This window comes from Chelon labrosus (genome assembly GCF_963514085.1).
Source record: "Chelon labrosus genome assembly, chromosome: 18".
NCBI classification, from domain to species: domain Eukaryota; kingdom Metazoa; phylum Chordata; class Actinopteri; order Mugiliformes; family Mugilidae; genus Chelon; species Chelon labrosus.
The window spans coordinates 17,078,110-17,103,516 of NC_140351.1; the positions used below are offsets into that span (position 1 = coordinate 17,078,110).

Below are 25,407 nucleotides of genomic sequence, written 5' to 3' on the forward strand. Positions count from 1 at the left end.
TGAGAGAACGACAGCTCTACGTCAACGTTCAAACTGGCGTATGACGCAATGACGCACGGAAGCGACTTAAATTTGCGCGGGTTTGCTGTTATGGTTAGCTGTCATACCGCTGTGCGCTCACGAAGCCTTCAATAAAAAAAAGGTAAAAGGGGGAGACATTTGTTCATATGTTATGTTTTTATGATTATAAGTCGTAACGCAGCCTTTATTAATAGATAGATTGGGATTAACGTTTGTAATTAACACTTCTAAGGGTAACAACAGACGGGCTGTCATGTTTGTTTTGATCTTGTTACAGTAACATTTGCGCTGAGCTAAAGGTATTCTCTAACGTTTGTTTTCCGTTACAGGTTTATTGGAAAGTTTCAATATCGCGTAGAAAACGGAAACCATGTCCAAACGAGAGGCGTTTTTAGAGTCCGCCTGTAAAGAAAATGTGGAGGACTTCCTTCGCTTCATTGAGCTTCACGTAAGTTGCTGACTTCATGCACGTTAATGCTAACGATATTATGAACTCTAACTGTCTTCAGAGCCATCACAAATCTCCTGGATGTGCAGCTGGTTGTGAATTAGCTGACCGTATAACCAGCATTTTCCACATTATAAAACCTAATACCATAACGTTGCATGGCTGTAGTGTTAGTGTTAGTATTTTCAACTTTTAAAACGGATGGCTTATAATACAACTGTCAACTAATTTGTACAGAAGATGTTTAAGTCGAGTCTCAAACATGGGAAGTAAACTTTCTATTACTACTGACAGTTTCTGCAAATAATATAGTTGCTGTGTCCAATGTTGAATCTGAAGTAGTTTTATAAAGTGATTTGGGTGTCTTATTACTGATATAGTCTCCAATCATAACATAACCTCAGGGTTCTTTATTATTATAGAAAGTAGTAGAAATGTTAATAATTCCCCCTTGAGCGGTGTTTGATTATGTGGGGAGAAAAGCACCAGAGACAGATCCAGACACGGGGAGGGCGGCTGATTGCCTTGACTAGTTGGGGTGAGAGGAGAGTGGAGATAAAGAGGAAAACACTAGAGAGCAACACTAAACGTGTTTTTGGTGCCAACATGCAACTCTGGAGTCGGAGAAACTATCATCTGTTAAGATGATGCGTTATTTATGTAATGTTTTTATATGTTTTCCTTTTAATACATGAAAAGTGAGGTCTCTTGTCTACATTAGGTGTTAGTCAGGAAATGATAAGGTTTATCAAAACGGAAAGTTTTAATATAAAAGTAAGACACAGTGTCTGCCTCCTTATGGATTTTGCAAGGTTTTCAGCTGCAGCTCTAGAAGTAACAAATGTTTCATGCTCTAGTTTTTCAGGCATTCCTAGGAACTTTTTATGTGCGAATTAAAAGCCTTATACTGGTCAAGAATGACCCCAATGCTCCCCACAGTAAAACTAGAGGCCAAGGCAATGCCATCCAAACTAGTAACTATAGGATACTATAACAAAAGTAACATCAGTTTTGTCCGGGCCTAAAGAAATATAAAATGGGCATCTGTTGAATGAAATGTTTGTCCTGTTTTCTGTATTGGTGAACAGAAGGACAAAACGGAGCCCTTTGATGTGGAGGAGGTGGTGCAGGAGATGCCCAGAGACAAGCGAGAGGCTCTGTGGCGGAGGCTGGGGTCGCTTCTTCAAGACGTCCTGCTGGAGTCGCCTCCTGAGCGCTGGGAGGAAGGCGGGGAGGAGGGCATGCAGGAGGAGTCAGCTGCAGACCCTGTGAGTTCAGCAGTCAGGTTATGTACAGCTGTAGCATAAACTAGGCACCACTTCAACACCAAGCTTCTGTACTGCTGTATTCATTTGGAATACATGTCCCACTGCTTTGACGTTGTTCTTTTATTTAGTTGCCATGAATTTGACTCCACACAATCTATGCATCAACCATCAACCGTTTTTGTGAATATCTGCCCACTAATGTTTCCTTCAGAAACATGTCATGGCTGTTGTGGACGGTGCGACTCTAGTGGCTACAGTGTCTTTAAAGGTTTTACAAGACGGTGACACCTACAGTGCCCTTCTGGAGATTGTCCACAGGCTTCATGGTGAGCGTTTTAAATTTGTGCAGTAATTTCTTTTTTTTTTTTTCTTCCACATAAAAAAAAAAGGTTGCCACACTTAGATCCCCATTGTGATGTAAACAGTAAGCTCCCTATTATAAACAACACAACACCTGCCCTGAAAAAGCCAGAGAAAGACTGATGTTTATAGGTAGAGCTAAAACCAGTTGGTCAGTGGATTCATGCCATTCACCAAGAAAATAGAAGAAGAAGAAAATAAGGCCAAATATTCCTAGTGCTGCACTTCATATAATTATAACCTGAATATCCTATCGTTCCTTCAGATGTCCTGGTATCACTTCCTGTATCAGATGCCCCTCTGCAGCTCCACATCCACACGCTCTGTGAGGCCTGGTGGAAGAAGGGGCTGCAGGAGAAGGAAACGTTTGGTCGCACTGCTTTCCTCATCTCTTTGCAGAAGAGCTTCATTTCCAAGAAATCAGTCAGTATTTCTTCTCAGTTATTTCTCAGCTTCAGTATATTTTCATTTTGACTGCCAAGACCTGTATGTCTCACTAGTGTCTGTCTGTCCGTCTTGTTAGGGCACTGAGATCCAAAGAGTGTGGAGCCTCCATGATGTGCTGTCTAGTCTGGACTACACCTCAGAAGACAACAAGCAGATAATCGACTTGTTGCTTCAGTGCTTCCACCGTCCTATTTACATTAGAAATGATGACGTGAGTAGAGTGATATTCAGCCGATATGTGTATATCTCCATGATTCACTGTCTGCCTTTATTATGTGACTTTAGCTGTGCGCCTGAAGATGTGTCTGTTGTCACAGGGAAAGCGATTCCTGGTGTTTCTTTTTAGCTGGAACGTCGACTTCATCTGGGTTATTCACGGCACCATCAAAAACCAGCTGGAGTTTTATAACAAGTAAGAATGCGGCTGTACTCTTATTGTCAGTTTTCTCGTTGTGTTATCTACAACTAACGCGTTTTATTCAGGACCATGACTACTCATATTGCGGAGATCTACTTCAGAGCCTGGAAGAAGGCTAGTGGAGAGTCCCTGGAGAAGATTGAGAGCGCATGCATTCAGGATTTGATGCATAGCGCGATCCTACTCAACAGAGTGTCTCCTCTTCATGCCAAAATCCGACAGGTAAATAATCTTCACAACTGTAGCTCCACACATATATATATATTTTTTTTATGTTACTCTGTCTGTTAACTCAATGATCTTGTTTTTTCGTGTGCAGATCATGAGCTATTTCCACTCCAGGAAGGGCTGTCAGAGCGTGGACAAGATGTTGTATAATCTCTACAGGCCCATTCTGTGGAAAGCTCTCAGCGTATGTATGCATAAGTCCTGCATTTATACAAGTATTTTTGTTCTTCTAGTCTAATGTGTTTCTGATTGATTTGTTTCAGGTTCCCAACTTTGAGGTGCGTGCAAATGCTACTTTGCTTTTCACTGAGGCCTTCCCAGTCCACGACCCGGACCAGAGCACAGAGAACATAGACGAGAACATTCAGAAGCAGCTGGACACAGCGATGGTGAGTACCTTTGAAGAAACTCATCGTATTTATTGTTTGGAAAATTAGTAAACACACAGAGCTTAAAGAAATGGCACCACTCCCAAAATTACAACCATCTGTCACCTGTCTGTTGTCCTCAGGGTCTCCTCGATGACCCTCACCCCACCGTGCGCTGCAACGCTACCCTGGGTGTCTGTAAGATCCTGGCTAAGTGCTGGGAGCTCCTTCCTCCTACGATCATCACAGACTTCCTGAAGAAGTTGGTGATGGAGCTCGCTATTGACAGTAGCTCCCCTGATGTCCGCTGCTCTGTCTTCAAGGTGGAATAATACTTCTTCTTCCTGTCCATGATGCGTATTGTCTCTGAATTTTTTTTTGGAGTAACACTGTGGAGCTAATTTGTTTTGAGTCAAGTTATATGCAGAATAACAACAGCAATGACAAGAAATTCTTGTACAGAGGTTTTGTTAAGATATTACAGTCACTTTAGACAGAATAGACGTGACCCTGTTTTGTGTGACTTTTTCCTCCAGTGTCTTACTATTGTCCTGGACAACGCTCTCAGCCATCCAGTGCTGGAAAAACTCTTGCCTACCGTCAAGTACAGCCTTCATGACAACTCTGAGAAAGTCCGTGCAGCTTTCCTGGACATGCTTATCAAGGTCAAAGCAGTTCGTGCTGCTAAGGTAACGCTTTATTTTTACTTATTTTCAGGGTTTTTTTGTTTTGTTTTTAAATTGAAACACAGTTTTGAAGATATTTACTGTGTTTACGTGGAAGATTAGCACGTTGCTTACCGGGGGAATAACCTCCAATATTTCCTCCTCATTTACTGCTCTATAGTTTTGGGACGTGTGCAACATGGACCACTTGTTGACCCGTCTGGCTATCGACTCACATTCAGTCTCCAAGCGTGTCGTCGACCTGCTCTTCAAGTCCTTCTTCCCAGTCAACGAGTCGGAGAAGGAGTGGTGCTGCCGGTGCATCACCCTCATCCAGATGAACCCAGTGGCTGCCAGGAAGTTCTACCAGCACGCACACAATCATACAGCACCCACTAACATAAGTAAGTGACATATCAAACTTGGATAATTTTATTTTAAATATTGCTGTCAAAATTAACACATTAACGCGGATTAATCATCATCACGATTAATCTGATTAAAAATTTTAACGCAATTAACCCCTCTGCAGCACAGAATGACTTCTTCAGGCAGTTTGTCCAAGTAGAGTTACCGTTGCACGTGCACAAATGAGCACTTGATCCGGTAGTGACAGGCAGCAGAACCAACCGATAAAGATAACTTGCTGTTTAACATCTTCCATCTTTATCGGTTGATTCATCTTTATTTTTCAGATTAATCATGATGATGGATTAACCCATTCAGGCCTAAATACTCTTCTGTAAACCCCCTCTCAAAACCTGAGGTTTTTCAAAATATGTCAACGCTTACTAAAACCTTAATTTCTCAGGCTCTGTAGCAGATAAAAACATGAGATAAAAAGCATTTGACAGCTTACTTCTTTGGCTTTCAACTTGACTGACTTGCTAGGGCATAATCTTCAAATGTATTTTTTTTAAAAATCAATATACACCAAACATTTTTAAAATTTTGAAAATCAGTAAAGATCTATTTTTCCAGTTACTTCGTCAATATCACTTCCTTCACTTGAGTCAGCCATGACGGATCGCTAGCACAGTGTTTAAAATTTTCGACCAAAACATACTCCACGTGTAGGCTTATTTCGACCAATCACAAAGCGTTTTATTAGTCACATGAGTTTAAAAAAAATCCCTAAGCATCTCTGTCACTCACCCCAAGAATATTTCAGCCAATCACAGTGCATATAATTGGCCATGTGCCTCGAAAAAGACGACAACGCTCAAAATGATGCGTGATCCGGTCTGAATGGGTTAATACGCGTTAATGTCAACATCCTTAATTTTAAGTTCTTCTGATATGAAGTGCAGTAACAGTGTCTTGTCTTCTCTTTCAGTAAAACTGATGTTGGCTATTCGCCGTGTTCTGAACAGCTGTATCCAGGTTGACTGTGACCAGAGTGACATTAATGATGGCGACAAGGAGAACAGCATGGTAAGACAGAAAACACCAACGTCAGCAAGTCTGTATTTTGTTGTTGTTCAAAGAAAAGTTTAGGTGAGTGTAAAATTGCTTTAGTTGTGCAAACCTAAACTTTGAGAAATCCTCTTCACTCCTTAACCTGCAGCTCAATCAGTTTGCTTGCTGATATACTTATTAAAGGGACCCCAAACTTTAATGAATATACGGTGGGAAGTTCAACAGTTAATAATGTTTTTTAAGAAAAAAAACTGAAGGATTAATCCTGGTTTTCCATCTAATTTCATGTCTTTTAGTTTTGGGGTGTTTAATTTAGCTGTCAGTCTAAGAGAGTAGACTGTATCTCAACCTAAAGAGATAAGAGGTAATATGCTGATATGTGATTGTGTGTCTCTGTTTATGGAGTGCCAAAATAAATTTTGATCTTACCAGGCTGCATCGATTACATTGGGTAAAGACATGGCCATTGTGTCCGGCTTGCTGGAGGTCTTGGTCATCCTGTGGAAGAGTGTGAGGAAGGCCCTGAATCAAAACAAAGAGGCCCAGAAGTACACGCTTGCCAAGTTTGGGAACGTCATAGCCAAGTACTTCCAGGCATTTGAGGTACATCACCTGCAGAGTATTGTATGTTTCTCATTTTCTTTACCAAGTGTTATTGTAAAGGATTCTGGATTTTGTTTTACAGGATGAACGAGCCATGGTTCCTCTTATAGAGCTGGCCTCATTTATGCCTCCTGCTGCGGTTCCAACGTTCAGGTGAGCAGTAGTTTGTCCCCTCGTCTCTTTAGTCTTGTTGAGACTGCCAGCCCAGATCTCAAAAGGCAATGACGCTGATACAGGCCGCGAGCCAAAACACGTCGGTCTAATAAAGCTGTTTCATTTACTACAAGTGCTGCTGGTGTCTTGACCCTTTGTACAATTTCTTTTTGTCCTCCTTGCACCTTGGCAGCAGGTTTAGTCCTGCCAAAAATACAACCTTTTCTACAAAGAATTCCTGTCAAAATAAATTGTCTTCTGGCTATAATATAATGAATAAATACTGCTTGCTGTTTGGGTGGAGGTTTTTGTACAGGACAGTGTAGCTACATAGTTACCGAAGCCTACATCTTTACTACATCAATCTAGACGCACAAATCCAACCTGATCACTTGCAAATAACAGACCAAATGATCTGATTTTGCCAGCACTCTGGACATAGTTCTGTTCAATTGCTTGTCCTTATCTTGTTCAGTTCACTTTTTTTCTGGTAGACTTCTCTTTCACTGACTTCATCTTGTCTCACTGGTCTCTTTTCTTTTTCCTAGTTGTGGAGTCCTGTCCAAACTGAGGAGGATGGACTCAGGAGCTGTTCCAGCACAATACTGCCAGCTGCTAGACTGCATCTGCAGCTGGGGCCAGGCTGCTGACATCCTCGAACTCATCACTGACTGGCTCACTGAGTCCCTGCCCAAGCAAGGGGTCAGTCAGTTTAACACCAGATAGCTTTGACTTTGATTGATTATAAGAAAAGGGTTTAATCCAAACACAGTGCTGTTACTCTTCGTAAAAAGTTTCTTTCTCTTGACTTCAGGACAAAGCAACTGGCGGTCGAAAGGTGCGTATTCACGAGACAATGGACGCCAAACCGGACCTGGCGCTGACTTACCTGGACTATCTTCTCAGCCACACTTGGACACGAGAGAAGGTCCTGGCTCTCGGTCAGAAACCACTGAAGCAGCTTCATGCAGTTCTAGGAAACTGGAGGGTATTTTGAATAACATACCATACTGCATTTTAACTAAGACATTCCTTTCGATGCGGGTCTCCTATTAATCTCTGCACGTTATCTGCGATATTTGTCTCAACAGTCAGTGCTGTACACTCACCTCAGCTCCACCACAGAAGATCCTAAATATCCTAGTGTGGAGACGGCACTGAAAGCCTTTATGTTCCACAACCGCCTGGGGGCACATCTGCAACATAACGTGAGCCTCTACATTTAGATTGCATGACATTTTATTCTGTTTTTACACATATGTATTGAGTGTGTTACTCTGTTTATTTATATATATATATATATATATATATATATATATGTATGTATATAAACACACACACACGGTTACAGGTTTCTGAATTCATCCAAGTTCATTGTTTGTAAATCAGTCCTCATCAGTGGACTAAATTATTCTCTGAATCAATTAGAGGATTATATAAAACAATCTGGCAACGGTTTTAGCAAAAACAGGAACAAATGGTGCATTACAAGTTCCAGCATCCTCCAGCAGGATCTGGTTCTTCTTTTTGCTTGTAAACAGAATACTTCATAATTTTGTATTTTTCTTTGGGTAAAACAAGACATTCAAACATTTCATTTGAACAAATAATTCATCTAAAATCTAAGAAAGTCTGCAATGCAAATTAAAAAACAAAAATAATCATCAGTTGCAGACCTAGAGTAGGTGCTGTCGCAGAAAAGAGAATTAATAAACTTTCTTTTTCTCTCACTTTAAACATGTGACTCAGACAGGTGAACTGAAGAAGATGACATCTCTTTATCTCTTTCAGTTTCCAGAAGGTCGATACTACCTGCTCTCTCTGGAGCAGGTGGCAGCGTGGATCTCTGACCGGGTGCTCACCTTTCTGACTAAATGCACCAATGATGACAGCAAGGATACGGAGAAGCAGCCGCTGGCCGCACAGATAACTGAGGTGAAACCTGCAGTTTCTTTTAACATTATAAAGCCACCTCACATGATGCAAGCTCTAGTTTTCAGCAGGAAACTTTAGACTGGAAAAGACTAGTTAAGTTTATTGAACCTTACCAGAGTTCTACATCTGTTGAAGATAAATTTATGCAAGATGGGACATGCTTCTCTACTGCAGTGCTAATGTGTGAGAAATACATATTAGCTGGCAGCGTAGGACATTTTAAAGCTTTCTGAAACCAAACATAATTGTGCAGCTGCAATGAGCTGAGATCTTGGGTCTGTCTGTGATGGATGTGGCTGGTGCGGATGGATGGTTGTGTCCATTTGAATCCCCTAAAGTATGTTTTTGCACTCCAATTGTAAAGTCAATCCAACTGTTTTTTTTTCTGCTGGCAAATTAAATCAAATTTCCCTGTTCATAAATTGCCACTTTGGATTTTTATCTGACTCATTTTCAGTCCAGCACATAGCCTGTGCCGATGCCGTAGATGAAAACAGTTGTTATCCAGAACATTAGGTTTTGTGGAGCCTCTTTTGCCTCCTGCTCCCGGGACCTTCAGTTCTGCTCAGTTTAATTTGGACTTGTCGTATATTGTTCTTCTCCAGTCTGCAGACACGCTGTACACGCCTCCCCCTTCTCACATTGCCATGCTGAAATGGGTTTATTTCTCATTTGTGCCATTATTCTCACTCTGTCACCGCATGGCTGCAGTAATCAGATACTGAATGTAAGCCTGCATGTGTGTGAGTGCTCCTGCTGGGGGTTCGTGAGCAGCTTCTGCAGGCCACCAGATACCACTAGAAAATAACTTCACACTAAAATATGGCTCCCTTACGACTGGCTTCAATCTCTCTCTGTTGAAACATTTTCCTTCATGGCGGTGGCGATTCCCTTTACCAGAGCTTCCTGTCAGTGTCCCGTGATGTTTTGCTCGTGGGTTTGGGCGACGAGACATTCAAGGGTCAAATCCTCCACCTGTGCTCGCTCATTCTCGTCTCAGGTGAGTGTTTCAAGATGTCAAAAAGCGACCCTGATTTTATGCAAAAGCTTTATTTCGCTCAGAATACCATCATGCTGATTTACCTTTACAAACACTTTACAAACTGTTTTTTTTCTCTTTGTGGTTTCAGGGACAGGTTACCTGTATATCCCTGCAGTGCTGCCAATTATGAAGGAGGCCGTTAACAGTTATGTACCTGAGGACAACAACCAGGTTGAAGAGCATCAGGAGGATCCGACCACCGTCATTCTGGCTGTGGTTGCCAACATTTTCCAGAAGGTTATAGAGCTCTTGGCTCAACGTCTTAGGAAAGAACCAGAGGAAGGAAAACTGGTACATTAACATTTGTCATCTTTTTCATCATTTTGTTGGTCAACGTACTGTATAATATGACTGTAATTTGCCTGGTTTGATTGACATTGAACGTGTCCTCAGTTGCTCTTAACAATTTACCACCATGCAACTTTTTGTTCACTGAGTCTTTCTGCTGTGACTTAGCTGTGTCAGTCGGCCGTTCCTGGTCTGACAGACTTCCTTCAAGTTGCACAAACCTGGGACAGAGCACCTCTCAGCGGCGTCTTCTCTACTGTGTTTGCTGTCATCATCGTGGAGAAGACGCATTTGTTGCAGAAGGTAAGACGTTCTGCATATTGTAATACTTACCTAGGACCTCTAAATATATTAAGACGTGTAATAATGGAAGTAATCGGAGTCGTTTCATCAGCTGCTGTGCTCGTATTTTTAAAGATAACCCATCCTGAGGAGGTGATCACCCCAGAGACGGTAGAGGATATGCCGCCTTTGTCCAGCATCCTGCTGTCTGTCATCCTCAAATCACCTTCTGTTACCAGGTAAGCAGGTTTCCTTGTTCCCTGAGGGTACAGACTCACCAAACCAACATCAAAGAACTATTGCAACAAAGGCCGACTGTGACATCCTTTTGTTCAGTTTCATCACTTCCATTTGTCTTCTTGCTCACTGGTTCTCTAATCTGAGCAGCCAGTCAGAGACGTCTCTCTTGCAGATTTGTTCCGCTGTTGATTCAACTAGTTCTGACTAGCACAAGAATTAGGGTCACAGACGTATACCTACGGCCTGACTGTCAGCTAGATGTGTCATGGCTTTAACCTGAATCAAAATCCTGTAATGAGGTGTGTTTTATAAGACCTGAGTGAAAGATTATTTGATGCTTGGTTCTTTTAGATCTTTTCTGGCAGAAGTCAGCTCCTCTTTGGACTCTGAGGCCATCAGCAGTCTCACTGAAATGGCTGCCGTTCTACACGTCCTGGCGGTCATCAAAACCTGTGAGTTTTCATATCAATATGTAAATATCACTTTCACATCTTGAGTTTGAAGGTTTAAGAGCAAATAATTCTGTTGTTTCTGTTGATAATTGTTTGTTGTTTTTTAGCTGGACAGGCCAAAGCAGGCTTGAAGAGTGCGGCTGTGTCTGTCCAACAGCAGCTTCACAAACACACGGTCAAATCTTCAGACAGCAGAGATATACAGGGGTTGGTATTTAGATAATCTGTGCATAGTAAAACGATTCTTGTTCTATTGTGACTAACCATGTAATCCTTTTCCACCACAGGGTTATTTATCAGTCGTCTGTGATGACTTTGAGTGACATTCTGCGATTCTGAGTTTCCAGAAAAACGGGAACCCCTCTATGATCCAACTTTCATATGACATACACCGATATTATATTGTATTGTCACAAGATGGTCAATGTTATTTACTTCTACTGTCAGTGGTTTTAATGTTGTGGCTAATCGGTGTGACGTCAGTGAACATTTTCATATATTTTGAGATATCCATACCATGTATATTTTTTCGTGTATCTGTCTTTTATATATATCTGTTGGTCTGTCAGCATGTGGTTTGTCACTAATCAGAATAAAAAAAGCTTATCAATCCACCGAAACTTAATATTTGTTTCTTCCTTTTGATGTTTTCTTGAGAAGTTATAACAGTCCAAAAAAAATAAACTACCAGGTCATAAATCATCCTCTCATTGTTAAAGGGAAAGGTTTTCTGTTTCCAGAATGTACACACTGTCCTTTATTTTTTTCTCCATAGTGTGTTTGACGTCCATAGTGTTACCCACAAAACATGATCAGCTTCATATATAGTAGCTATTAATTGTGCTTTAAGATTATAAACCGCAGTTTTCATCAGTATTCATCAACGGATATGTTATAATCAGACAACGCTACATTTTGTGTACATTTGATGCATTGAGTAGAGTTTGCAGATGTTGCAGTTCTATACTTAAGAACAGATTCTGTAACAATATCTCATGCAGTCCAAAACTGGATTATGTTGTGTTTGCACTTTTTTTTATAATATGCATCCTCTTTGACATCTAGAGCTGAAGTGATGAGAATTAATGAAGAAGCTAAAACAAAGGCAACCGGTTTGGGTTTTCTGGAAGATGTTTTTCACTCAGGCCAGTGGCTTCTTCACTTCCTAATGAATCGTGAGGAGGTTTTTTTTAGGAACATCTGTGGGTGTTGCTCAGCTGAATCTCACACAACTAGGGTCTGTTAACAGCCTGATAATAACAGACACTGGCCTTGTAAGGTTTGAGTGAAGAAACCACTTGGATGTGGTAAAATGTTGAAATATCTTAAAGAAAGTCCAGCTGCCTTTGTTTTTAATATACCATGACCTGGATGACCGAGAACCTTGAAAGACACAAGCAAAGAAGATAACATATAAGTGCCAAAATATCTTTCTGATACAATTTTACATGTGATAACTATTTTAAAAACATAATTAACTAGCCTTTAAGACTTTGGTATCTGTGCACAGTATGTCAGATTAAATCACTTGAAGACTTTAAATTAATTTCTATACGCACACTGACTTCACAAATCCTTCACAATCCGTCATGACTGTTATAATGTCCATTTTCACCTTTCATTTCATTTTAAAAGGTGGAGTTTGTGGCGCCCCTAAGACTGCATTGAATTAAAAGTGTTTCTGTTCTTTAGATCTTAAAATGGGATAATCAAAATAACACAATACAATTTAATAGTTCTACAAAAAAAAAAAAAACAGCCTGCAAAATGAAAACACAGTTGAATACACTTAGTTATTTTAAACAAATGCTCAGTACCATAACATTCATGTGAGATTTAGTGCATGACTGTTATGCTGATATAAGAACGCATGTGTTTTTACTACTGTACCTAATGAACTGGCAAGTAAATGTGTTGCAGTACTCCTCCATGCATCTTAATTAATATGAATGTCTTGCCTTCGCTGCTTCCTGTCCCCTCCATCCACCCCTCCATCCTCCCCTCCGTCTCTGTTGCATGCTGCACGCATCCTCACCATGTGTGAGTGTGTTTGACGTCAGAAACTTAGGAGGGGCTCCTCCGTGAAGCTGGATGCTGTTTGTGGTGCTGAAACAACGCCTGTATTGTGTTGCCATTTACCGAACCCCGCTCCCGTTTTAATTTTCCTTCCTCCTGCTCCTTCTTCCTTCCTCCTCCTTCCTCCGACATGCCTCTCTAATACTGTCCTAGCAGCCCGAGGCCGTCGTCCAGCATGCCGTTTTAGCGATGGATTAAGTGAATAAGGCAGGAGCGGTATGGATTCACGGTGGTGTCCCATCCTCTTCGCTGCATTGGCTGTCAGCCTCTGCTCCTCACCTGCGCCCGGCGACAGAAAATTTGGTAAGCAATGCTCATTCAGTTTATCAGTTTATGTCTTTCTATACTATAGTCTGTTTTAAAGCGTTACAGACTCTGTCCTTCCTTGCCTGTCTGCTCCCTTTGGCTGCATCAAACAGTCACTCTCTTTGCAAAAGTTCCTTTTCACACTCGTTTTATTTTACAGATCTTGTTATGTTTGTGCATCAGATTGAAATCAGAAAAAATTAACATAATCTCTTAAACCCTAATGGATATAAATGTTTTCTCTGGGACTGTTCATCAACAGTGTTATCTAATTAAACTGCTGGAAGCCAAGACAACTACAGCCACGTTGACCAGGTTCTACTCCCCACCTAGACTATAATAACAATGCATTGGATTTCGTGTGGATTTTAAAATTACTCCTTTAAGGAGCATGCAATTTTAAAGCCAGCTAAATATTTAATAATATCCTATGGCCCCTCAGGAAATCTTTCATACAGCTAATATTCGGGCTGTATTTTCAGTACCCTGGATTCAGGGTGTCTGAATTCTGAGCAGCCATTGTGCCCTAAAATTAAATCAATTTAAGGGTTTGTTTTAGGGGTGCGTGCTGACAGTTCACACATCCAATTTACACTTCTTATCACACCTAACTAGCCCAGGATCAGCAGTCAGAACACATGACAGCATAAACTTTACCATGAGGCAAATATAGATCTTCCGGCTGGCAGCTCGGTGATGATTCATACACACACCTAGCCGCATCATATTCTGAATATTTAGAGCAGCACGGTGTCCATTCAGTCTTCCTCATGCAGGTTAAAGTTTTGCTCCATGCATGTTTTAAAAATACTACTGACTGAGTCAGAGTTTTATTTTCCCTTATTGAATTCTCAGTATGTTTATGTGTTGAATAGGTCGCTGTTGTCAGAGTGTGGCTCAGAGTTAGAGATGCTTATTGTTTTTAATGAGTCCCACTGAGGCCTGTATTGTGTCACTGGGAAGCGCGTACGATAGCATGTATACAGTATAAAAATAAACACAGAGTGCATGTATAGCCTACTGTATAATGTTTGTGTGGGAGAGAGACAGGAAGAACTGTAGCTGTGTGTGTGGGTGTGTATGGTCTACATGTCTGAGCGCACATGAAAGCCAGACGGGGAGTAATAAGTCTTCAGCTGCACGCTATGATTATGCAGATAAGGGCTGTAATACTCGAACCGTGGTGTGAATATGGTGTTGACCTTTTATAGTGTCTGAAAGATATTCAATGAGTGCACTGCACAGACTTAATTTAACAAAATTTGTCTTTTCAATGCAGACAGCAAAGATAAAGATACACAAGAAGTACCCAAAAGCAGTTTAGGCTTTTTTATTAGCCAGAACGCAGTCACTGACTTACATATTTGATCAATGAACCTAGCATGCTAACTGGTGCTAACCTAGACTCAGAGACAATTGTGGCAAGCCTTAGCTACTACATTTGCTAAATTCTCAGTTTTGTATAAAAATAAATTGGGTATTTCAACTTTTTATCAAACATAACTAAAATGGACTGTAGCTAAACTTATTAATCTAGCATTGGAGATAGCAGTGGCTAGACTTGGCTAATGATGCATGTGCTAACTCCCCACCTGTAATGTGGAATTAACAAAAAATACATTTTGTTGAAACATCATTTTGCCATTTTAATTATTCCACAGAACAAAAAATAGTAACTTTTAAGAAACACCTAACCCAACTTCTGCTAGTGGATGGTAGCTAGGCAGAGTGGCAAAAACTAGCATAGCTTGGGCTTTATTTATTATAAGATACTTAAAACATTTATTTATCACAATTATGTATTACAATAAACAGTATATCAATCAATCCTAAGTGTGAACAGTAAATAATCAAAATAAAGCTCATTTGTAAGGACAAGCTAGCTTGCTTGTTCACTAAAATTTGCTTAGCATGTTAACATAGCTTCAGAGATAGCCATTGATAGCCTTAGCTACTATGTTTTCTAACTCCCCAACTGTGTAATCGAAAGCTGGAGTTAAAAAAAATAAAAAAAATCACTTTGGTACATGGCTGTTTCATATAAGAGATAAACTAATGAATGCCAACAGCCAACTAAACTCAGTACTGGTAGCTGGCAAGCAGAGTAGCAAACAGTAGTTGAACCTGTGATTCCACTGGACTCTACCTGCCTTTAAATTACATATTTAAACCTATGAAATGTTGAATTTGGGCTATATATTATCTATATAATAAGACACACAATAAGAAGGACAAATGAACACATAAATTAGTTTAGGCTCTTGTACGTTTTATGGTAGTCCAAACATTGATAAGGCTAATAGTTTTAACCATTTGTCTTTGCTTCATTCCCAGTAGTTGGTGCTTCATTCACAGATCTCTACTGGCTACATTTGACTTATTATACATGGTTTAGATTCAGTGAAATGCTTAGAAGGATGACATAAACACCATAAAATACGTATATGTCTGAGCACCATCTTCTATGATGCCGTGGTGTTTCATGGAACAGCAGAGGTCATGGATGGATCTAACACACTTCAGTTGAGGTGACGCACAAAACAGCCTTGTGTCCAGTCCCTTGAAGCTGCCCATAATTCACAAGCTTGTGAATTATCCAAAATTAACACCGTTACACATTAATTATGTCATAAAGTATACCATGACATGCAGTTTTGTTTTTGATTGATGACAGAGGAAAACTACTGAGTTTTATCAATGATTGGCAACTGTTCCTCTAAGCTTTTTTTCAATAGTGTAGGAAGGTTAATGCCTTGTTTATGCAAAGTTAGAAAAAGCTTCATTTAAATAATGTTTTTTTTTGACTGAACAGAGTCAAGCCAATGAAAAATTGGCAGAAATTGATTTTCTTGCGCATTAACACTCTAGTGCCTTGCAATTGGTATTTTTGTCAGGTTCGTTGTTGAAATTCTGTTCAGCGTCTCAGTTTTGTATGCAGATGATTGGTAGTGCCCTGAAACAACTACAGAAAATCTCACGGTATGTTAACTAAAGAGGCAGCCATTCTCCACCTGCAAGGGCTAGGGGTAGTTGTTTTCTTAGAATCAACAAAGAAACATTAATCTGTGAAAACAGATCATGAATAGCTTTTGGGATTTAATAAAATTGCTAATTATAATACACACACAAATCTATACACACACAAATCTATAAGGAGAATGGAGTTCAACATAGAAACGCAGGTCTCAGTCACTGCCCATTGATCACAGGCTTTAAGGGATTCTGCATCAGCTTACCGACTTCACAGAAACAACTCTATTTTACACTGAAATTAAGGAGCGTTGCAGTATGTATTGATGATAGAGATATGTGACACTGTCGCTTATCTTCAATATGTGCATGTAGACATTGTGCTGCGAGGCTGCTCTGCTGGGTCTTTTCATTATGGCTGGCTATCAGCAGCCATCGCCTAATGTACCCAGACAAGTTAGATTTGATTCATTGGCTGCTGAGCTCTATCTATTTTGCCACGGGCCTCTGTCATCCAATAGATATCAGGACTGAGTGGCGATATCAAATATCTTACAGTGGTTATAAATCATCTGAGGGGATTGAAATGTGCAGAGATATGAGGAGATATATTTTACTACACTGCGGATTATGTCCATGGTTTATATCCAGGTGAGTTAGACGTCTTGCCTCACTGTTCGGTTTTTGTCCTATATGTAACATAGGTTGTGTTGTCTTATGATTTCCTGTGTTGCCAGGACACTTGCCGGTTCTCTCAGGGGACTAGTTATTTTAGTATGGCTTATCCTAGGAGCAGACATACTGTAGTTCACAGATAACTGTGTTACCCGTGTGAGTATTATGGGTATTTTAAGCAAACTAAACCAAAACAACTCTATGCAGTCCATGACAAATCAGGGTCTTTTTGATCAGTGACCAAACAAAACATTAAAATTGTCTTATTTTCAGGAGCTTTTTCCAGTTGACATTGTTTCTCAATATCCATTCACACACACGTGTTGATGTCCTGCCACCGGGACAGTCTTGGGGTTCAGTATCTTGCCAAAGAACACCTTGGCATGTGAGGGTCACAGGATTGGACCCGCAACTGCAAAAGTAGGCAGCTATAAGAAATGGATTACAGCAGTTCAGATTTTAAAGCTGTAGTTGGGAGCAGCCGTTCGAAATGCTAAGGTGCTTTTAGTTTAGAAAGCACATAATCATATACACATCACAATATTGGGAATGTCATTAGTCTGGTATTTAGTCTAAAAGCAAAGTATTAGAGAAATTAAAAACTGAACCTGGAAATGGACTAGATAAAAGAGTTAAAGGATACATGTAGAATTTAGTGCCATCAAGTGATGTGGTGAGTTTGCAGTTTACAGACTGCAGGTGTCATACCCCTCCATTACCCCTTGTTTTTGAAGCACTTAGGAAAACTCTAAATCCAAGGACAAATCAGGAATCTGATGCATGTTTAGTGTTAGTTGCAGCCACTTCAATCTAAAAACAAAAAAAAAATGAAGAATGAAGCTGCTGAAAACTGCAGTTCCTCGAAGGACCAGTTCAATCTGTCTCGGTAGTGAGTCAGTCTCCACAGACCTCCATGTTTAAAAGGTCCAACTTTATGGCATTTATAAAAGAAGCATGTTTAATGCCCGATACAAAAATGCATAATTAATGACAGAGCCAGTGTTTGATTGGTTTGTTCTGGGCTACTGAAGCATTGCTCCCTATGTAAATATCAAGGTCTGATTCTAAGCTAACAATTGGTAGTTACATTTCATTTTAAAAGCTATATATAATTTCCGCTCATGTATCCTACACTCAGGTCCTTTATTTAATCAATGTGGTTGTTCCAGTTTTTCTTGAGGCAGATATGAATGCCTGTACCAGATTTTAAAGCCATGCATTCAGTCCATTTTGACGTCACATGAAAATGCTTTCAGCACCAACACAAGCATCACATTTTTCATATGATAAAAGCAGAGACATTTCTGTTTAATGAAGACTCCATTTCTAAAACTCTGCCTTCTGAACACACGTGATTAAAGTAAAAACTGATCCAAGGATGAGAACTAATAGGACTGGCAAACTAATATGAATCCGCCGTGATGTCTCTCACACTCTCAGTGAAGGTCGCAGTTCATTTTTCTTTTCTCTCAGGACATCTGAGTCATCTTGACTGAGGGTCAGCTTGAAGCAGCAAGCCTCGGCCTTCAGTTCAGACTTTATTGACACTTTGGATGAGGAGCCTCTTCAGAATTCGCTACGGCCTTCATCTAATAAATGGCACACTATTGGATGAGGTTTTATTGTGCATGTAGTACACCCCTCTTTGTGCACGTTGCAGAGCAACATGGTTAAATGAACATTTGGTGTGTTATTTGCAAAGCCTGTTTTTCAGAACTAAAAATCTGAACAGCTGCAGCATTCAGTATGAGCGTAATTGATCGAACATTAAGGTTTTTTGCAATCATCTGTTGTTGAATGTAATATATGCCTATTGATTCTTACTAATAAAGAGCACACAGTTACAAACGACCTCTTCTCTGCCGCATTGAACCACCACACAGCTGCTAAAGTCTTGTTTTAGTGGCTCGTGATGGGGTGAATTGTAGACTGATAAGCCATTCAAGTGTGGCTGGTTTTTGAGATTGCTGGCTAAAATTGGATTTCTTTTCGCTCGTTCCAAAGTTGCTGCCTTGAAAGTTTAAGCACAGATTTTGAGGCAAAAACAACACAAAGCAGGCTGTGTAGTCACGGCTTGGGACTCTGCCACGGCTGGTGTGATAGCGGGCGAAGTGCGATGCGTCTTTGTAATTCAACAGATGCTCAGAGGAGTGCGTTGGGAGCGGCTGCCTGATTCAGTGTCCCAAGAAATGTCTGCGGATCTTGAGAGGAAGGAAGTCAAAACTGTGTCAAATAGATGTGTCAGGGCAATCCATCTTGTTAGGCTCTTCGCTGTTTCAGTTCAAGGTGAACCTAGAAGATATTCTGGGTCAAGGAGGAGGAGTGCCACCAGAGAGGCAATGAAGGTTAAGTTACATTTTTCAGGGGAAGACTGTTCTTCTTTTACACCCTGCAAATCAATTCATATTTCAGTGGAGGCTCCTTATTCCTCTGAGACATGTCAGGCGTAAGAATACGATGCATTTGCACTGTTGTGTTAACAGTTTTCCCACTCGCACGTCTTCCGCACACAACCATGCAAAGAGTGGGCTCCTTATTGCACTTTCTCACGTCTGCATACACCTGAGCTTCGCTGCCTCGTGACACAGAGAGCGTGAAAACATCCTCAGGGCTCAAAAAGGAGGACTGGACGCCTCTGTTGTGTCTTCAAGGTCCAAATTAAATGGTGTTGGTAAAGGGGTCAGCGTGAAGGTCACCTCCGCACAGCATCGCCGAGATTTATAATGAGGACAATAACACGGTAATGAGGATTCAGAAAGCTGCTCAAGAATTAATCTGTACTATCTCAGCTGTGATTAAAGCAGCAATGTGCCTGTTTCGTCTATGGGTGATGCTGATTAATACTCCGGACCATTTCTCAGTGCAGCAAGGGAAGAAAATGACTGTCAGGTGGAGGCAGGGCAACGGAGAGATGCTGGGAAGCTAATGGTGGAGGTATTTTTCTATTTTTATGACTAATTTATGTGACTACTGTCGTCTGGGAAGTACATTGGTGACATCTCTTTGCCAAATTTGGTGCAGACCCACTAACTTAGTTTGCAGCTATAGAAACCCTGCCAAATTTGATCCTTTCCCTCCTTGGCCAAACTCAAACCATATGACCAGCTCTCATGAGATTTAACTAGCATCTTTCAGCTGATTGTCTTGGTTTAAAGTGCTGCTATTTGTCTGTTGTTGTGGTTTACTCTCACCTCTTTTTCCGGAGCACTGTCTAAGTCTCATAGTGGAGTGTTTCTCTGTGAGTCAGAGACCAAAGAGGAGCAAAACCAGGGCTTATACTCATTACATGACCAGAGGCACAAATCCAAATGAGTGCTATTGTTTTTCATCAATGCAAAATGTAATATGCCAGTAGTGTGTAGTGACCTCTGTCTGACCTCAAGTGGCCAAAAATGTTAAAATAAAACCTTAATCTGTTTGCAGTTCTCCCTTATATCACATTGGTTATCACATTTAAATGAAAGGCAGTTTTTACGTGTAGTTTATGAGGGGTAAAATAATCCCCAGGAGTGTGATTTATTCACTTTTTTGTTTTGTATTGTTTATATGGAAGACTCTTTCTCAAACTTACTAACTAGCTCCAGGAAATTGCTAATATCATGATATTTATTTTAAACGTATAGGGCCAATTGACACTGACACAGACATTTTGACATATCTGTGTGTGTGTATCTCGGCCACAGACCTGTGATGAGAAGTGTTCTGGTCAGGAATAGAAGCACGGAGACAGTTTTACATGCTATAATGGGTACTGACATTTCCTCTGATCTCATTTGCGGCTGAAGGTTCTTCATTCCACAGGTGGTGGAGCTAAGAGGTTTCGTCTAGAGCAATGACATTACCAAACAAGCGCTAAAATGACCTGCCCCCAACAAAAAAAAAGTAATTTCACCTGCATTTGCATCTCAATTAACTTCACACCTGCAGGAAAGTCGAGCCCTGGCACTGCGGTGTAGCTGCACTTTGAGGCACTCCTAACGTTTATCTTGAGGACTAGAGATTTCTCTCTGGGTCAGGTGGCGTTGCTTTTCTTCATGCTGGTCACGGGAAAGGCAGCGCTTAGCAGTTTGACTTTCACTGGTTCAATCACGCCTCACTCAGAAGAGGGGAGAAAATCAAATGTCTGAATCACTCAGTGCAGGTCAGCGAAAAGGTCAAAGTGGCCTATTTCTGGGTCCTCCGTTGCCGCAGCAACGCTGCCATCTTTAATTCATGGCCGTTGTCTGGGCTGTCGCCTGGAGCTGGCAGCTGAGTGACTGAGAGCGACCTGCCTGGCTGCTTGGGATTTCTGGGGGAACTGTGTTTGGTTACACTCCTGTGGATGTCAGGTGGTTTCACGTCAGGTCCTCTCTTCAGTCAAAGTGACCTCAAAGCCCCCTGACTCCCTGTTACAAGCTGCTACCAATTATTCATGTTAAGTACTTTTAGATTTATTCTCTGATGCATTACATTTAGCCCTAAAGGAAGAGTTCTTATTATATAAGTGTTTCAGTCATTTTCTTTTCTTACACATATGGTTTTCCCTTCCCATTCTCTTCATTATTTTTGTATAAAATTCAGCAGAAATGCAATAAAAAATGACCTTTACTTTGGTTAAATTTGAAGCTACGGCTACTAGCCAGTGAGCTCAGCGTAGAAACTGGAGACACGGTTAAAACAGCTCGCCCGGCTGTCTGAAGGTAACAAAATCTACCTACCAGCAGCTAATAGGCATGCTGCTGAAGCTGAAATACAACAAACTTACATTGAAAATCTTTAGACAGAGCCAAGCTAGTTGCGACCAGTTTCCATGCTAACCCAAGCTAAGCTGCTGCAGCTTCATTGTTAATGGACAAACATAAAAGTAAAGTGTTTTCCAAACTTATTCCTTTATGCACACAACCATATCTTTTCTGAAACACAATACTGAAACAGAAGCAGAAATCTATACTTAAAGTGTGAAACTGAAATATTCACAGCGCCATTCACCCCAGAAGAGTTTCCTGATGAAATGCTAGTGCACAAAATGTCACAGCCTTATTCATACAACTGTTCTAGCCGCGTCCTGTTGTGTTCAGATGAAAAGTGCTCGGGGAACATACGTATGCTAGCCAAAGCCCGGTTGCTGAAATGTGACGTGCAGCTTTTGACAAGAACAGACCTTCTGGAGCCGAGCAGAGCTGGGAGCCATCTTTAATTTTAGCAGGAGAGCGCCTTAATGACACAAGCTGTTTAAATCTGCGGACATGGTGTCAAGCTGATGCTAATTTGCTTGCAGGTGATGTTCTTCTCCGCCGTTCCTGCTCCAGCCCACGCTCCCCTTTTCAATTCACTTGCACTTTTATTGTTGTAGCCACCCACCACACTGCTCTTAAATGGCTTTTTTGGCTGACAGTACAGGTGTGTGTGTGATTAAAAAAAATGAGTCAGGTGTCCTTGGTTGCAGCCTATATTAATAATAAAAGATGTGTTAGTGGGCTCAGAGAGTGAATGAAATATGTCTTTAACTGCAGCAGCCTCTGGGAGTGGCTGTCATCGCTGCCAGACTCCCAGCATCCTCTTTGGCCCTTCCGACATCACAGATGGTATCCCGGCACCGGCCAACCACCTGTGAGGGAAAGTGAGTGATCAACTCCTTGACTTCTTGTTCAGCCTTGGATTTTGCCTCATCGCATTTAATGTTCCGGGCAAGGTCGGCCAATCACAGTAGAACACTTGGGGCAGTATGAAGCCGATCGTTCCGACGTTAATCCGCCCTTAGATTTGTAATGAATGGCTTTGGTAATGCACAGGTGGAAATTAATTGAGAGATTAATATGGTTGTATTATTTCCTAATGAGGAACTCTTAGTCATTCTTATGGAATTGCGTTTCTTTAAATGACCTTAAAAGAGCTTTTCCCTCCTCTCTTATTTCACGCCCTTGAGGGTGGGGTGAGGGGGGGCATGCTGTTATTTCCCTGACACGCTGCGAGATTTTAGCTGAAGGTTAACAGTTTTCAGGCGTGTCTGTGTGTGTGGGTGTGTGCTGCTCCTTACTTATACAGTGGGTGCACTTGCTGCCCTTAATAGCCGTTAGTTTTAATAAAGCAGACATGTGGCCTCACGGAAAAGTGTTTCTCTGCAGCGCGTAGAGGCCTTGGAGAGATCTAGGCCACAGGTAATTGATCCTGCACACATCCTCTGGTGTGTTTTTATGCATGTTGAATGCTGTATGCTAACAGACTGTCTGCTGTCTCCTATTTATCCTGAGAATACGGGACGCTCGCTGCCAGTATAGGTTGTTAAAAAACTGTGAACTGACCCGTTGCATCCTCTGACCTCCTGGATTCTCTCCTGCGTACTGTTTTTGTAAATTAGGTCGCACAGCGTCTATTTGGAGAGAGGAAGCGCTGTGCACATTTAGCGTGCGCGTGGTTAGCTCTCACGTAGTGCTGCTGCCATCGTCAGTTAATCTGATAATCACTCCTATGGCTTATTGATACATGAGGGATAAAATCTCAGGACACAGCCTAAAAATAATTAAAAATTTTCCATTATTAGTGCTCGGAGCGATTGACGGTGCTCAATTGAAACGCATACAGTCTACAAGTATTTCATAATGAAACTAAAAGCTGAAATCAGTTCACTAGCTCCAGCAACAATTGATTAGTTTGATGACGTAAAATAAATCAGCAGTTATTTTCAGTAGCCTGCCAATGTTTGACTACTTCTAAAATATGACAGAAATTAATATGTTTGGCTTTTAGATTTTTGTAGACCATATATAAGTGGTTAACAGAGAGGAAAGTGTAAAAATAATGAAAGATATATTTAAAACTCCTTAATTATAATAATCAGCTATTGGAATCAATGACTTTTCACTGCTTAACTTAATTGGTATAATTCTGAATATATACTACACGTTGTTAATTGATTACTTCACATTTGTTCACTTCATAAAAAAAATAATAAATGACTCATTAAAGAGAAGGAAGGAACAGGAAGAAAAAATGTTTTCGCATCAGTGGCTTCTGCTCAAGTAAAAAAATCAACCAAAAAGCTCACTCAAATCATCTCCGTCGATCCTCTAAATCCCTCTGAACCCACGCTTATTCGACAGTTTTCCCATTGATGAGCCACCGTGATTGATCTGTGATGAGGTTGACATGGCAACAGAGCCCCGGGTACTCAATAGCGAGTGTAGCACTTTTTTATTTTTTTGTAAAGGTCATTCGGTTTGTGAAATTATCTTGTACTTCTAGAATAAAATGAGGCTATTCTTTGTCAGGATGCTTCATTAAGATATAGCCTGGACACCATTTAAAAAATGGTGTCCAGGCTATATCTTAATGAAGCATCTGCTACAACAAGTCTCCCCCCGCCCGAGGTAATCAGCAGCATCCACTGTGATTGTATTTTAATTAAAAGGCGCCATTTTAATCATCTCTGGCACGGTGTTGGAGACAGCGGATGGGCCGTTATCAATCCTACGTCCCTGTCTATCACACACTCCACGTGCTCACACCCACACACACGCACCCAATGTCTGACTAACTATGCTTGGCTGGATGCATCATTAGTTGAAAGTCGTAATTAATATTGAGAGCTGACAAGGCCGCCCAGAGAAGCCAATGAATTAAGTAGGGAAGTGATGAGGAGGTAAAGTTGAATGGACTGACACTAATTGCAGAATGCTGAGATGCACGGTCAAGAGGGATGGCGTGATTCTTCCGGCTCCATGAGACTGCTTTATATAAGTTTGTTCCTATATCATTGTATTCGCCTTCAAGCTAAATGTTAAAGTCTTGGTAAGTTAGAAGCAGATAGGGCTGCATCTAACAACGAAGACGTGAGTCCAAGACATATTTCTACGTGGGGACAGTAGTGCATTATATTAGGTCATAATTGGTTGTGTGGCTTGTTTTGTCCAAAACACTTCAAAACCCCAATACATTAAATCATTATTATTGAGTACTTCAGTTTCACAGAAAAGCAGCAAACTAACAACCTTGAATCATTAATTAGTTATCCTTAATTACTACTTTATATTCTGTTATTTGACTAATCAAATTGATTATTTCAGCTCTAATTAACATTTGTCCCTGGAAAATCAACTTACTTGGTCAAAAGTAGGAGTGGCCTAAGCATTTGTAATCCCAGTCCTCATTCTACTTCTTTGGACCTAATGAAGTTGATTTAGACATACAGTTGTCTAACTTCCAGATGATACAAAGTACCATTTATATTAATTTAAAGTTGTGTTCTGGGTCCCTGGCGGTTCTAAGCATAATGTTCCCTGCTCTTTTAGCTCCGTTTTTGGTCTCCTCCTCCTCCTCGTGATGGAAATATCTGATTCTTTGTTTGTCAAATATTCCATGTTGTTCACTAGCTGGTAGAAAACTGTGTTTGTCTACTTTTTTGTGTTGGACATGGTGTATAAAGTGGGTGTTGAGAGATGTTTTTTTCCACTAAAAAACAGCTGTCTTTTGTGGCTGGAAACAACACTCATCAAAACAGCGAGAGTGAGTCATAGCAGCAGAGTTTCGGGCTTTAAAACAAAGATAAACCCACAGAGCTGAAGTCGACGGCAGAGTTTAGAGCAACTTTGTTTTGCTTCATAAAACTGAACTTTTTTTCAATAGGTTCCTGTAATATTTTGTACGATGGTTCGGTTGTAATAGCAAGCGTTGGAGATGGGCTGAGCCGCCGTTCTTTTTCTTCACCAAGAATAATACTAAAATCCAGGTGCTAGTTTTTGATCAATAACAGAAATGTCGGTGGAAA

At 40.8% G+C, this 25,407-nt stretch overlaps 2 protein-coding genes across 2 annotated transcripts in view; both read left to right on the top strand.

The window, feature by feature from the left end:
• Positions 1 to 358: 358 nt before the first annotated feature.
• ncapg2 (non-SMC condensin II complex, subunit G2) lies at positions 359 to 11,621 on the top strand. The gene is made up of 26 exons (XM_084566136.1): positions 359 to 469; positions 1,558 to 1,737; positions 1,949 to 2,063; positions 2,363 to 2,520; positions 2,621 to 2,755; positions 2,862 to 2,956; positions 3,028 to 3,184; positions 3,282 to 3,374; positions 3,454 to 3,579; positions 3,702 to 3,881; positions 4,095 to 4,247; positions 4,405 to 4,627; positions 5,560 to 5,657; positions 6,075 to 6,245; positions 6,328 to 6,398; positions 6,947 to 7,100; positions 7,213 to 7,386; positions 7,490 to 7,606; positions 8,190 to 8,333; positions 9,234 to 9,333; positions 9,464 to 9,666; positions 9,832 to 9,966; positions 10,081 to 10,184; positions 10,537 to 10,637; positions 10,745 to 10,844; positions 10,925 to 11,621. The coding sequence occupies exons 1-26, from the start codon at positions 392 to 394 to the stop codon at positions 10,974 to 10,976; spliced, it is 3,417 nt and encodes a 1,138-aa protein (XP_084422262.1). The 5' UTR covers positions 359 to 391; the 3' UTR covers positions 10,977 to 11,621.
• A 1,101-nt stretch (positions 11,622 to 12,722) lies between these two features.
• Positions 12,723 to 25,407, top strand: part of ptprn2 (protein tyrosine phosphatase receptor type N2) — a gene marked incomplete at its 3' end in the record, with an annotated part of 118,515 nt that continues 105,830 nt past the window's right edge. Inside the window, exon 1 of the mRNA XM_084566781.1 lies at positions 12,723 to 13,016. Coding sequence (XP_084422907.1) covers positions 12,932 to 13,016 — 85 coding nt within the window. The 5' untranslated portion in view covers positions 12,723 to 12,931. The remainder of the gene's footprint in view (positions 13,017 to 25,407) is intronic.